At 39.9% G+C, this 15,653-nt stretch overlaps 1 protein-coding gene across 4 annotated transcripts in view; it reads right to left on the reverse strand.

Moving 5' to 3' along the window:
- INTS7 (integrator complex subunit 7) overlaps positions 1 to 15,653 on the reverse strand; it is a 78,107-nt gene that overhangs the window by 13,877 nt on the left and 48,577 nt on the right. For 3 of the 4 annotated variants that reach the window (XM_036272843.1, XM_036272844.1, XM_036272841.1), the window contains 6 exons: positions 15,020 to 15,157; positions 13,383 to 13,589; positions 9,274 to 9,468; positions 8,382 to 8,485; positions 7,273 to 7,341; positions 4,275 to 4,407 (listed from right to left, as the gene is read on the reverse strand). In XM_036272843.1, coding sequence (XP_036128736.1) covers positions 4,275 to 4,407; positions 7,273 to 7,341; positions 8,382 to 8,485; positions 9,274 to 9,468; positions 13,383 to 13,589; positions 15,020 to 15,157 — 846 coding nt within the window. The remainder of the gene's footprint in view (positions 1 to 4,274; positions 4,408 to 7,272; positions 7,342 to 8,381; positions 8,486 to 9,273; positions 9,469 to 13,382; positions 13,590 to 15,019; positions 15,158 to 15,653) is intronic. The other variant, XM_036272842.1, reaches the window with a different exon arrangement.

Here is a 15,653-nt window from a genome sequence, read left to right on the forward strand (position 1 = left end):
TAATGGATATAAGCTGGAATTAGAACCTAGGTTGCCTAATCCTTCCTTAGATCATTGATATTTGTTCTACTTCACCAATGTTTTGTAAATAACAGGGGGGAAAAGTTACAGCTCTATTAGAACACTTAAACTTTGGGGCACCCAGAACCATTCTTACTCGGTCTACCATCCCCTCCTCAGTCTACTCCCCTCTCAGTGCCCCCCCCCCGCCCCAATGCACCACAGGTTGAAAACCACTCCGTTATAATATATACTGTCTGTCCTTCTAAGCTCCCACTTTCAAGTAAACCATCACCTAGTTGCCTATGCTGTAAACATTTTTTAAAAGAAACTACTCCTCACTGGTTTCAAGCTATTGACTATTTTGTGCCCAACAGACTAGTAGCAATACAAATGCCAGGTCTATTACTTAAGAGAATCACAACACAGATTTAAAGACTCGGGGTCTATTTTTCCAGGTTTAACTGCTAAAACATCACCATTCATCTTCCTGCAACAAGGAATCTGGGAAGCATTTGCAGAGGCATCCTACTTGTGGTGGAACCTTCGATGCCACAGGAGTGTTTAAAGAGAGAAATGTCTTTAAAGAACAGACGTAGAGGACCCCAAGTGGCCTTAGGCTGTCCGCAGGCACAAAGGCACCATTCTCCCTTGGAAAGAATGGATGCAGATTTTGCAATTCCCTCCTGGGAAAGTAGGACTATCTGAGGCCATCAGGTGTATTACTAGCAATTTACTATTTAAAAAAAATTTTTTTTCCTTTATTGATTTTTAGAGAGAGAGGAAGGGAGAGGGAGAGAGAGAGAGGAACATTGATGACAGAGAACATTGACTGGCTGCCTCCTGTATGCCCCCCACTAGGGACTGGGCCCACAACCTGGGCATGTGTCCTGACTGGGAATCGAACCGGCGACCTCTTGGTGCATGGGTCGATGCTCAACCACTGAGCCATACCGGCCGGACAGTAGCAATTTACTATTATAAAGTAACAGTCTGGAGCTGTGAAATCACATATCATGGTTCCTAAACCAGTAGGAAGACTAGTGCATCACCAACACTATCTCCATTGCCACATCCAATACCTGTCATCCTTTGTATTTTTTTACAATACTGTGGCACCTGGTAAGGCTCTTCTTCCAAGGAATTCCACTTATGGTCCCTGCCCTCACTTTTTCTGACTCTTCCCCTCTCCATCTTTTCCCTAAGATTCTCTTCCTTAAATGTTGATACTCTCCATAACCATTTTCTCTTCTTAGTCCGTATGTTCCTAACAGGCAATTTTCTCTACTCCCGTTACTTTCAGAACCTCTGTGTTCATAATGACCTTACATGCATTCCAGCTCATCTCCTTCCGACACTAGACCTATTACCAACTGCCTATAAGACAGCAAAGTGTTTAAAAATGAAACCTTCACCTTCTTACACCATCCCTCTATATTCTCTTTCTCAGTGAAGGATCACTTGGTAACCTGGAAACCTGAAGGTCACGTCTCCATCCTCTCACATCTAACAACAACAAACAAGCCTTGAAAATACTGCCCCTAAGTATCTTTCTTATGCATCTGTTCTCATTCCTGTAGCCATTACATTAACTAGGCCCTTACCTTGGGTTCAGAGAGAAGCCTTGTAACCACTCTTCTTTCCTTTAACTCCATGCCTTCCAAACCATTACTTGTTCTGTGCCTACATAACAATAATGTACAATCTTAACCACTTCTCTCCCCTACCCATTAAAAATTCCTAAAAAACACCCCAGTGCCCTGGCCGGTTACGCTCAGCAATTAGAGTGTTGGCCTGCGATCCAGAGAGATCTGGGTTCGGTTCCCGATAAGGGCATGTACCTCGGTTGCAGTTTGTCCCTGGCCCTGGTTGGTCGTGCGGGTGGCAGCCACTCGATGTGTCCCTTTCACGTCGATGTTTCTCTCTCTCTCTCTCTTCCTCTCTCTCTCCCTCTCTCTCCCCCTCTCTCCCCCTCTCCTTCTCTCTCACCCTCCCACTCTGTCTGAACAGTAAATGGGAAAAAATGTCCTCCGGTGAGAATTAAAACAAAACAAAAAAACACCCCAGTACCGACAGGAGAAAGCCTTTTGTCATCTGGCCTCTGCCCTCCCCTCTAGTCCCCTGCCTGTACATCTGCTGCAGCAATAACAAACTGTTCCCAGAAGATGCCATGCTATTTCATGCCTCTGCTTTTGAACATATTATTCTCTGCCTGAAACTCTCTTACCTTCCTTATCTGTCTGGAAAAGTCATATGCAAAGACATCTTCTGACTTATACCCTGACCTAATTTTGCCCATCCTTTGACAAGAATGACTTTCTCTTTTGCGCTCTACCGCTGCCCTGTGCAGGGCTCTATTTCTGCACAAACACTGTACTGTGTCTGTTTACAAAATCTCCCCTTCTTATCAGACTCAGACAACTCGAAGAAGATCCAGTGTCTTTGTCATTTTTTCTATTCCTAGGACCAATATATACTTGTAGAACTGAATTTGGAGCTCAGATGATATCAAAGCTATAAAATACAACATGGAGAGAGAAAGAATTAACATTTATTAACCACTCCTGTGTGTCATGCTGGGCACTGTGCTAGACAATACACGCTTTTCATTTAAGCTTCACAATAACTCTATGAGGTAGATATTTTTTCTATATCACAAAAAAGGATTTTAATAATTTGTCTAAAATCACAGACCTGCTGGGTGGCAAAGGAGGAATTTGAACCTAGGGTTCTTCTCTCTGTACTGTGTCTCCTACTGAGCAGAAACTTCCCCTTCTTTCCATTATATTCAATGGATTCAACTCCATTAACCTCAAGTTACTATTTGGCATCTACTTCATTTCTTAGGGTACAGCTTAGAGGGAATTTGAAAATAATCTAATCAATGCCTCATACAGATGTGTGTGTTTACTTCAAAGATAATCTTTACAATCTCCCTTAGCAACCAATGTCAGTGTCAAACCAGTGTCAGTTCAATTCAGCAAATATATCTTGATGACCTTACGTGGAAAGATATATATAAGGAAAATATCTGTCCTTAAAATCTAACTCTTTAACCACACATTCTGCCAATTTCTTCTAAAATACTTAATAAATGGCAAGAGCACAGAATGAGAAGAGCAGGAACCAGAAGAGCTACGGGGAACATCAGCATCTACTGTGTGGACGGGGCGAAAACCCTCCAAGGAGTCAAGGTCAGAGACAGGGTGTTATGGACTGACTTGTGTGTCTTCTCCAAGCTAACTCCCTATGCGTTGGTGTTTGGAGATGGGGCCTCTGGAAGGTGACTAGGTATAGATGAGGTCATGAGGAATGAGCCCCCAATCATGGAATTAGTGTCCTTATAAAAAGAGAGAGACCAGAGTGTTATAGAACATGTGAGAACACAGTAAGAGGTAGGCTGCAAGCCAGCAAAAGGGCCCTCACCAGGAACCGAACTGGCTGGTGGTTAACTAATTAAAAAAATGATCCTGGACTCCCCAGCTTCCAAAACTGTGAGAAATAAATGTCTGTTGTTTAAGCCACTAAGTCTACAGTATTGTTACATGAGCCTGAGCTGGCCTAGACACTGGAGACTGGCCAGACACGGAGGAGAAAATCTGGGTGAGAGTGTCCATCTGTCCTGTGCCTGGGGAGTCAGGGGATAAGACTGAATAAAGAGCGAGTGCTCAACAAGGCCAAAGGCTGACGCGATTCAGTAGACGCAGGCGGACAAGTACACTAAAAAGTATCAATGGCATCACCTCGCAGGAACTGACTTAGTGCCAGTCAGTTTAACAAGCCCAGTTCTTTCTGTTTCAATTGGCCAGTGGTTCTCAACACTGGTGGCACGACAAAATCACCTGGGATCTTTTACAAACACTAATGCCTGGGCCTCAGCTGCACAGATACAGAGTTAACTGGTCTGGGGTGGGGCCTGAATACTGATGTATTTTTTAAAAAGCTTCCAAAATGATTCTAATGTATAGCCAGGGTGTAGAACAACTACAACTTCAGTTAACGTGTTAAAAAATAAAGAAAAAAGTTTTATGTGCATTTAGGTAGAGCAGATTTGACATGTTAATGTGACTATGTAGCAGCTATAGCAGTGCTGGGTGCTTTTATGGATCATCTCATTTCATCCTCACAACAATGCTGTGAGGTGTGTACTATATTAATCCTGCTACAAAACAGGCACAGAGAAGTTAGTTTGCTGAAGTCATACAGTAAGTGCCAGAGGTGGGTAAAGGTCCACTTGCACATAATAAAAACTCAATAAAACAAATGCCACTTGCCATATAAGAAACAGGGGTATATTTCCGACTGAGTGATTCCACCTCCTCCAAGACATGATTATACACAGACATCATCCTCCTCTCATATTCACTATCAGCACGGGCTGCTCCTGCAGATCCACATTCCTGGAAACTGAAGTGAAAATCACTACGATTAATTAACTACAACAGCAGCATCAGGCACTTTCCACACATTCTCATTTAATCTTTAAAGTAATGAATGTGCACTATTATTTCCATTTTATGGATGAGGAAACTGAGGCTTGAAGAGGTTAAGTAATTAGCCTTCAGTCTCACATAACCAGTAAGTGACAAGCTGGAATTTGAACTCAGACCTGACTTCAAATTATATGTATTAATCACTTTGGTTGTTAAGTAGTATAACAGTATTTAAACCTGTATCTGTAGTAATTCTCTTATTTTCTAGGCAGGAGAAACAAAGGTGAAGTGCAAAGGAATCATAACAGACTGAATAAGAAGCTAAAATGGAAAAATGTAATGAATAAGCATCTCAAAATATTTTTTCCTGATAATCCTGAAAAGTTAGTATGAGGTAGATAACAACACTCACGATTATAAACATCTCCCCCATCCTATCTTACATTTAGTGATACACCAGCTTAGGTACTATGTCAGCTGCCAGAGAGATATACAGTTGAATAAACAAGATCTCTTCCCCCCAAAAACCTTGTAGGCTATAAAAGAGATACACAGATTTCTATAAACACTACAATGAAATATCAATGTCATGGCTCACTCTCTTGAGGTTCTTTTTAGCAGTAGGTCCTTCTTTACACAGAAGGCACAAAATATATACTATCAAGAACAGAAGTTTTAGAAGGAATCTACTCCTTGCAGTTTATACACTACTACAAATAAAATTCAAAGAACTCTCCCCCAAGGTATAAGCTTTCTTTTCCAATTTTTCTTTCTTTCTTTTTTTTTTAAAATTTTTTTCTTTATTGATTTTAAAGTGAAAGGAAGGGAGAGGGAGAGATAGATAGAAACATTGATGAGAGAGAACATCAACTAGCTGCCTCCTGCATGCCCCCCACCAGGGATTTGGCCCACAACCTGGGCATGTGCCTTGACTGGGAATCGAACCAGTGACCTCTTGGTTGACACTCAACCACTGAGCCACACCGGCAGGGCTCTTTTCCAATTTTTCATTGTTCTGAAGGACAAAGGTTAGGGGAACGGGTTTGAGGACGAAAGGGGATGAAGAAGAGTGAAGAAATGTGATAGGAAGAGGAAAGGGTGAGAGAGCAGCATATGCGAACTGGCTAGACAACTTCCTTCACCCCATCCCTGCTGACAATGTGTCCATCTCTCTGATAAAAAGTTAACCAAGAAGAACACTAATTTCTGTTATGTCAACCAATAGTACACATTTGTGTTCTAAGCAGTTAAATGAGCACTGCACAATGAGAAGTGTGTGAGCCTAAAGTATTAATTGGCAAAAACCCTGAAAAACATGGAAGTTTAAGAACATCTTTAGCCCTGGCCAGTTTGGCTCAGTGGTTAGAGCATCAGCCCATGGGCCAATGAGTCTCGGGTTTGATTCCAGTCAAGGGCACCTCGGTTGTGGTCCCTCCTCGGCCCTGGTTGGGTCCTATGGAAGGCAACCAATCAATGTGTCTCTCTCACATCAATGTTTCTCTCTGCCTCTCTCTCTCTCCCACTCTATCTGATGATAAATGGAAAAATATCCTCAGATGAAGAATACAAAATAAAACCTTTTAAATTTTTAAAGAAGTTTGTTTGAAATAAATAAATAAAACAGCAAGTCAAACACCATGAACTAGGGAAAATAAACACAGAGAGAAGGATAAATAGAAAAATTAGCATGTCATGAAAATATTAAAATGGATCAGATGAATAGAAAAAAAATTGCCAAGTAGAGTAGTCTAAGAGTAGGTAGTCATTTAAACAGAAGGCAAGGAACTTGGTATTGCCCTGAAAAGAAATTGTGATTCAACACTTTAGGGGAAAAATTTAAAATGCACTGTTGCTTATATTCTCTTTGAGGAAGTTGATCTTGGAATCACAGGCCTTACTATATTGAAAATTATAGACAGCTGAAAATGCATATTCTAAAATAAAATACTATAATGGGAAAAACCAATGGGTCATTCTTTTATTAAAATATTTTGAATAATTCGTTAGTGGGTGAGGGGAGAAGAAATTTTTATGTTTGTTTTTTGTTTTATTTATACTGGGACGGGGCTGCAGCCCGGGGGGCTGGGGCAGACCAAACTGTTAGTGGCAGAATAACATCAGCAGGTATTAGACGGGTGGAGTCCAATGGGACCTTGGTTCAGCAACCGCCGTACTTGAGGTCAGGTAGGAGAAGAATTCAGAGCCAAGACTCAAATTATAAGAGAAAGTTTACTTAGAAAGTCACAGAGGTAGAAGAAATGAACTCAGAAAACAAGTTACAGCAAAAGAAGGGCCCTTGTTGCTTAGGGGAGGGTGGGGGAGATGGGAGTGGGTGGGGGAGAAAGAGGAGAGAGACAAAAGGAGAAAGAGAGGTCTGGGCATGCTGGGGGTGGTTCCTGGGGAGAGAAGACGGTGGGGAAAAAGGTACAGTGTGCTCCATAGAGAGAGTCCAAGAATTTTTAACAAAGCAAAAACAGTAATACTTCTTTGTTTGGGAAACCAAAAGAAAAAAAATGTCAAGTTCAAATTTAATTATACTATTAACTCAGTTTTTCATACCAAAGTTTAGTTATAATATGTAAGAAGAAAATGTTCAAATTCAATGAATTTCTTCCCTGTTAATCTGGAAAGTCAACATTGAGAAAATAGGAGTCAGGAGGTAACTATCCAAGAGTCTAAAAATCCAGGTTTCATCACTAGCATAGCCTTAGACAAATGCTGGAGAAGTTCTTCCTCTTGTTGTTGTCGTTTTCATACCTCTTCCAAAACACTGTAGTGATGATTAGGTAAGATAACATATTTGAAAGCATTCTTTAATGTAAACTATTATTAGAAATACCTTGCAGATTCTGGATCCAAAATCAGAGCTTCTATTGCATGAGATATCAGTAAACAGCTCTGCTGCTGTCTGGATTAATGTTAAGGTTATACCGAAAAATAAATCAATCTATGATAGACTTTATATTACCTGAATATTAAATAAGTCAAGGTGACGACTGTATTTTTAGTGAAGGTAACTATACGTTATTGACTCAAATAGTCTGGAGCTCTATTTTTTCCTTTTAAGGACTATATGGTGTCTGGAATAGTGATTCTCAAATTGCGTATCAGGAAGGGTACTTCAGAGGCTGCCTAGTGTGGGAAAGGGGAACCAAGCAACAGCCTCTGATTCAATGTTTGTTGTTTTTAACTTGTGTTAGATATAGGGGTTTCACTGATAAAAGCTAACAACAATGGTCTGCAGAGTAGATCCTAAGATGGAGAGCTCAAGGAGTCTGTTAATCAGCCTGAAACTATATGCAAATTTTGAGGAGTATGTGCATTATATGCATTTTTTAGGGGAGTAGGTCCATAGTGTTCATTAGGTTTTCAATCAGTATACCAAATGCCAAGAAGTACTGATTTATAGGTCCTACAACTTAAAAAGCAATTTATCTCTTCCTTCTTCTCAGGAAGGACTTGAGGCTGCTAATAAGAATATATGGGGGGAGAGGGGAGAAAATATGGAGACCTTTAAAGGGGGCTTAGGGAACAAAAATGCTGACTGAAACTGTTGAACAGATCATTAATAAAGGTGATGGGAACTATGGTTGTTAGCTATAAAAAAAAAAGGTGAGACAACGCAGAAAATGGCTCCCTGGTGGAGAAACATTTTGGGTTGTCCCTTGTGGCTCAAGTGTACACAAAGTGTGCAACACTGGTGGGACCTGGTTTTGGATGTTCTTCCTAGAGGTGGAGAAAGACCACCACTGAGTCAACACCTTTTTATAAAGCCTGGTTTAAGTTAAAAAGTAAAATTATACTGCTTAGACTAGATTTCAAAGGAGAAATTATTAATTAAAATAAATGTATAGGCTTAACTATATATTCAGTCAAGCATATCTGAAGTATTTATGTTTAAAAGCATACTTCAAAAGAATAAGACATATTGGGACAAGTTTAGGATACAGCTCTACATTCCTCAAAGTTGCCGAGTCAGCATCAAAAGATGCCTGATAAAGATCCCCGTATCGGGAAGCAAGGCTTCGAAATTCTTCCATGGACTGTTTCATCTATAAAGAAGAAAAAATATTAATTATGATAAACATACTATCATTATTGTATAAAAACAAACACCAAAACAAACAATTAAAAAAAAACCTCTCTTTTTTCATTTTCATTCATTTTTTTTTCTATCCTCACCCGAGGACATTTTTTGCATTTATCTTCAGATTGAGTGGGAGGGAGAGAGGAAGGAAGAAAAAGAGAGAGAAACATCAATGTGAGAGAGACACATCGAGTGATTGCCACCCGCATGACCCCAACTGTGGCAGGGGACAAACCGCAACTGAGGTACGTGCCCTTAGTGGGAACCAAACCTGGGACTCTCTGGTCCATGGGCCAACGCTCTAACTGCTGAGCCAAACTGGCCAGGGCCATTTTCATTAATTTTTATAAACTTTGTTAAATAAAATTAACAGAGGGCAAATAAAGATACAAACGTGTACAAGATTATGGTAATTTATATCTGATGTAAAGAAACAAAAAATACTGCATTTTAGCTTCAAGTTCCACTAACATAATTAATATAGTTATTAACATCCCAAAGCTTCTTTAAAATGTATGTCCTTTCTCTTTATATAAATATGCAACATTAAGTGACACATCATCAACCACTGTCGTTCTAATAAAATATCAGCCTATTTTTGGCAAGACAGATGAGTTAATAAGCATTTAATGTTAAATGTCTATGAGACAAACCACTACTTTGTAAATTTCAGGATTTTTCCATCTCGAAACTAACCTCAAAAACCTCTAAAATGTAAACAAAAACTGCACTGAAAATGAAGTTGAGACATGCCTGATTAGAGATGCGACCACACCTCTGAAGGTCATTCCCTAAGGTCATGGCAATTGTTGTGGCGATTGCAGGTGGGGGGCTTGTCTTTAGGCTGTTACAAGTGCAGATGAGTTGAGAGAAGGCTTGCAGAAGGTCAATCCTGAGTTTTACAAATTCACACTGAAAACTTAAAGGATTCAGTGGTGTACTGGCAGCCTGGAAAAAAAGAAATATATATTTAAGGCAAAATAAATACAGCAGCAAGATGGTGCAGTACACAAATAAATTTTAATGACAATGATAATGTCCTGTTTCCTAAACTGGGTTGTCTGCTGTACTTTTTGTTGTTGTTGTTCAGATGGAGTGGGAGGGAAAGAGAGAAAGAGAGAAAGAAACATCGAAGTGAAAGGGACACATCGAGTGGCTGCCACCCGCACGACCCAACCAGGGCCGGGGACAAACTGCAACCGAGGTACATGTCCTTAGTGGGAACCGAACTTGGGTCTCTCTGGACTGCAGGCCAATGCTCAAACCGCTGAGCCAAACTGGCCAGGGCATCTGCAGTATTTTTTAAAATACCCTACATAAAAATATGTAGATATTATACCTATTCAATACTTCATAAAGAGAAAAATAAAGGTAAATTGAAATCCACCATTGCAGGCAGAATGTTAAAACAGTTCCTCTGATTCACACCCCTTAGTATTCTGGTAGTCACACCTTATGTAAGCTCCCCCTTTGAGTGTAGGCGGAGCCTATAACTTGCTTTTAACTAATGAAATATGGCAGAGATAATAAGTTTTGAGGATGTAATTTAGTCCCCTAATGAAACAAATTCGTATTAATCAAAAGGGAGATTATTCTGAGTGGATTTCTCCTGATTAATCTGTGAGTCCATAAAAAGAGGGTCTTGAGGTGAGCAATTCTCCTGCTGGCCTTAAAGCTTCCCACAAGTTCTGAGGCTGTGAGGAAATACATTCTACCGACAACTACATACGTTTAGAAGAGGACCCTAATCTAATTGGGCCTCATTAAAACTGGCCCTGGCTGACATCTCAACTGTAACTTTGCGACAACATGAACAGAGGACCCAGCTAAGCCATACCTGGATTTCTGACTCATGAAAACTGAAATACTAAACAGATGCTACTTTAGCCGCTATATTTTTGGTAATTTGTTACATATCTCCAAAAATGAATATAAATACTGTGAAGGACAAACATAGGCTATGGGAACATACAGTAAAAATTTTTCCATTAAGCAAGGAAGGAGATAGATATACATCAGCCAGAGTTAACCCATTGTATAGTTAGTTCGTCCCTCGGGCGAAAAGGCTAACGGTGGATATCTGCTTCTGTACGCGCTTGCGAGCTTAGCCCAAATTCCTTAACGGGGCTAAGACAACTATATAAGCAATCCTGCCCCTGAGCTCAGGGCTGCTCTCTCCTCTGTGCAGGATGGGACAGTCGCCGTGCGGCTAATAAAGCTCTCTTAATTTGAACCCAGTTCGGAGTCTGAGACTGGTCTGTCTCGTCGGTCTACAACAGTACTTTTTACTATTTTTATCCTAACAAGCAAGATAAGTCTATCATTAATCACTGTGTTGGGAAATTTGACACCCAACATTGCTACAGGATTCCTATAAGCACAGAATTTTCAACTTCTGTTTCGTTTGCTTGAACCAGGTAAAAAGCATAATCCTCATAGTTTAGCTGTACAATCTCAGGTTAGATCATCCATGTGTCAGGGAGAATAAAGGTCAGCCCACACTCATATCCTCTTAGTTAAAAAGACAGCTCTGGCCAGTTTGGCTTAGCGGTTAAAGCGTTGGCCTGTGGACCAGAGAGACCCAGGTTCGGTTCCCACTAAGGGCACATACCTCGGTTGCAGTTTGTCCCCGGCCCCAGGGCCGTGCAGGTGGCAACCACTCGATGTGTCTCTCTCACATCGATGTTTTCCTCTCTCCCTCCCACTCTATCAGAACAAAAAATGAAAAAATATCCTCAGGTGAGGATTAAAAAAAAAAAAAGACAGCTAATTTCAGATCCACACTTGCCAAATGAATAGATTAAAATCTTTAAAAAAGCCTGATAGGCTGGGCCAGTGTGGCTCAGTGGCCGTCCCATGGACTGAGAGGTGCTGGTTTCATTCGGGGTCAGGGCACATGCCTGGGTTGCAGGTTCAATCCCCAGTAGGGGGCGAGCAGGAGGCAGCAGATAGATATTTCTCATATCAATGTTTCTATTTCTCTCTCCCCACCTCTCTCTCTCTAAAAAAATCAATAAAAACATATAAATAAATAAATAAATAAAGCCTGATAGTATAGTACAATCAGAAATGTGGGAAGTTCCAAAGGACTATAAGAACGATACCGCCCTCCCCTTTAGACTATTCTCAAATGGAGAATCATTTCCAGACTTTTAAAAATCCACAAGCAGGGTTTAGAAATGTAATAGCAAGTGCTTATAGCCTGTTGAATAAAAGAACTCCATTTCAAAAGGAGATGATCAGAGACCCATAAAACTGCCTTAGGTCACAATGTGTAAATGGCAGAGTGAAGACTAAGACAAGGGCCTTCTGTCTGTCAACCGAGTACTTTCTTTCTACGTCAGACTTTAGTCCTTAATTACTGCCAAGCCTCATTAAATACGCATAACACACAAATCTTTAAAAGACTATTAAATATTAAAGAGTTTTTCATAATATTAATTCCATCTGTCTCACAGTTCCGTGAGCTTGTTTCACAGTTCTTAGCATTTACTGTACTGAATGATTATCAATTTTCTGCTCCACATAAACTAGAAAATGAAATAATTCTATTGATAGGAACCAATAATTATAACTTTTGATTTTCTGAGACATTTATTAGCCTGATATAGGTAACAACAATATTTCCCTAGAATAAGCAAGAGGAAAAATAATGATAGCAATCAATGCTACTTTTTTAAATAAAGAGGAGCTTCCATTTTAAAATAGCAATCAGCCCAGCCGCTGTGGTTCAGTGGTTGAGCATCGACCCATGCACCAAGAGGTCGCTGGTTTGATTGCCAGCCATGGCGTATGCCCAGGTTGTGGGCCCAATCCCCAGTGGGGGGCATGTAGGAGGTGGCCAATCGATGTTCTCTCTCATAGATGTTCCTATCTCTTTCTTCCTCCTCTCCCTTTCTCTCTCTCTAAAATTAATAAAGAAAAATAAATAAATAAATAAATAAATAAATAAATAAATACATAAATAAAATAGCAATCAATCCTAACCAGAAAAATCATACTTCAAAAGATATGTACCCACAGTAGTATGAATATTCTTTAGTGACGTCTGTTTATCCTTTGTTCTACTTTGAAGCATTTCTTTTAGAATGGGCCACTATTAAAAATATTTTAGACTACATGATAAACGAATATAAACAGGTACCAAAAGTTTTATGGTCCCATCTAGATATAAAAAATTTTAAAAGTTGTATGACATATTTTAAAAATGTTTAATGTTGATTATATAAACTCTTTACTTTTAAGGGGGAAAGGTCCTTGCATTAACACAGAAAATGCTCTTTAAGGGAACAGGTTCTTACTGATTTCAAGGAAACATAAGAAATATGAAGTGTCTGCCTTCTCTGCAACCCCTCTTACTTAGCGGAGAAAATAAAAAATTTAGCTGACTGTTAATTTGGAATAGGGGATATCATAGAGGGGGGACACTAGCTAGCATCCTTGATCATTTCTTCTTTATCCACAAAGCAAGAAACTTTAGTTCCTTAAGTGAGCAGCTCCAAGGTATGAGGTGGGAGGGGAGTTTATGTTGCTGGCGGCAGTGACTGAGGCTGGGGTGTTACTAATAGGATTTAGGAAAGGGAGGATCATATCTCCACTTATCCCTTCTGCACGGATTCTGTAATCCTCTTCATATATGGTTCCTGGTACTGAATAAAAATAAACAATAAACTCACCAATATACAAATATTAAAAAGTAGATGAGGAGTTAAGGATTTACCTCCATTTCCTATTTGTTACTTTAATATTGTCATATATATGTCAGCAGATGTTTCAAAGGAGTTAAAATAGGATAATAAAAAGAGAAGGGAGGCCCTTCTCACACATGTTATCAACACCAAAGGAGAATTAAGAGGACTTACTGTTAAGGATGCAATCCCTTTGTGGTAAAATTTTAAAGACTCAGCAATGCAAGAAAGTGCTGAACTATATTTCTCCTCTTGCAACCCAGTGAGACACTGTTCTGCATTTGAGAACTCCTTCAAACTATTCAGCCAGAAGTAGAAATGTTCTGAGGCAACCTGAGTCAGCAAACTCTGATAAAGCTCTCTGGCCATATCATGGTTACCCTAAAAAAAAAAAAAAAAATCATGGCACATAATGAAGTTCTTACCCTTGAATTAGCAGCTAAAAGACAAACCCAAATCTTGGATAAGCTGTACCAGTCATTCCTTTATTATATAACACTTTGAGATTCAGTCTAAGTATTTTCTCAGAGAACATATGCTGAGCTGCTTTTACGTAACCTGTGCAGTTCTTTACTAAAAGGGTTCCTCAAAGAAAATAAATGTGATTAACTACCACCTGAGTCTAGAATTTTAGTTCAAAATACAGAAAGTATAAATACTTATTGTATGTTATTCAGTATTTAGTGGGGTAGGAGGAAACTCCAGTAAATTCCATGTGACTATCAAGAAGAGTACTGTGCCTGCCTCTGGAAATGACCGGGGAGGGTAGTTATATGTGTGTGTGTGGGGGGGGGGGCGGGGCGGTGATGGGAATGCCATTTAACGCCTGGGGCCACGGATGCTCAGTGCCCTGCAGTGTTTGAATATTTGGGACAGTTGTGTATAACAGAATCGTCCTATAGAGGTCCTCCTCCTGTTGGAGAAACAAGGAGAACATGTGCTTCAATCTCCTAGAATAATGCTGTTCCAACTTTGCTCTCCGGACTTAACCCCAAAGACTATCTATACTATCCAAAGTTCTGTATTTCTTTCCTTTCCAACAAAAGTGATGAAAATTGTTAGGCTTTCCATATTGCCACTTCCTCACAAGAATGGTAAGTTTGGAGAAAGGGAATGCAGAAATGGTGTATTGATAAAGGAGGACAATGGTGGGTGGGAGGTGACTGTGCTTGAGAGCATTACGTGAAATGAAAGTAGTACTAACAACTTACAGCCAGAAAGAGCTAGATTTTTAGAATTCCTGTGGGACTTCCCCATAACATACCTGCCATTCTTATATGAGAAACATTAAAAACAAGGTCTTTTCTGTCCTGGCTGGTTTTGCTCAGTGGTTAGAGCATCAGCCTGTGGACCAATGACTCCTGGGTCCGATTCCAGCCAAGGGCATGTACTTTGGTTGCAGTTCGTCCCTGGTCCTGGACAGGTCTTGCAGGAGACAACCAGTTGAAGTGTCTCTCTCAAGTCGATGTTTTTCTCTCTCTCCTTTCCTCCCTCCCACACTATCTGAAGATAAATGAAAAAATATCCTCAGGTGAGGATTAAAAAAAACGAGGTCCTTTCTTTCATCATCTTTCTTTTTTTTTTTTTTGGTACATGCCCCTAGCGGGAACCGAACCTGGGACTGTCTGGTCCGCAGGCTGATGCTCCAACCGCTGAGCTAAACGTGCCAGGGCTCTTTCATCATCTTTCAATACCATGACTGAGAAGTGCTTCCATCTTTATTTGCAGTTTTGACGAGGAGTAGCAATCTTACAATCTAAGGTGTGCAACCTGCCATATTCACTAACCCAGTTCACATGGATCACACATACCATTCTGGATGCCTGTCTGGCAATTCGGTACACGGTCCATCCGTTGGAGACACTTTCAAGCTGCTGCTTAATGACTGCCTTTATTTCAGCAGATAGTGCTTTCTGACTGGCGACAAATATCACAGTGGCCAAACTCACCTAACATTGACCAAGAAGTAAGACAATTTAAAAAATCATGTAATTCTACCCAATATCACAGATAACCTTACACAAAAGGAAGAAAAACTAGTAACAACAGTCTATCAAAAAAGAACAAAATTTGTTCTCCCTTGACATTTATTATTTTTCAATTTGAAGTCATTGAGCAATTTATCCCATTGTTCAAACAACTGTTTATAACAGCAAATATTAGAAATAATTCTCATAAATATGGGTAAATTATAAAATCATACAATGAAATACTATACAGCAGTGAAATGAGTAAACTAGAGATATGTCTTTTAATATAGGTGATTTCAACAAAACAGGAGAAAAATCAACAAAATGCAAAAGATTACATGCATTATGATAGCATTTACATAAAGTTAAAAATATGCAAAATAAGCCCTGGCCGGTTTGGCTCAGCGGTTAGAGCGTCGGCCTGCGGTACGGAGAGACCCGGGTTCGGTTCCCGCTAAGGGCACGTACTTCGGTT

The sequence above is a fragment of the Molossus molossus genome, unplaced genomic scaffold (genome assembly GCF_014108415.1).
Source record: "Molossus molossus isolate mMolMol1 unplaced genomic scaffold, mMolMol1.p scaffold_m16_p_20, whole genome shotgun sequence".
NCBI lineage: Eukaryota > Metazoa > Chordata > Mammalia > Chiroptera > Molossidae > Molossus > Molossus molossus.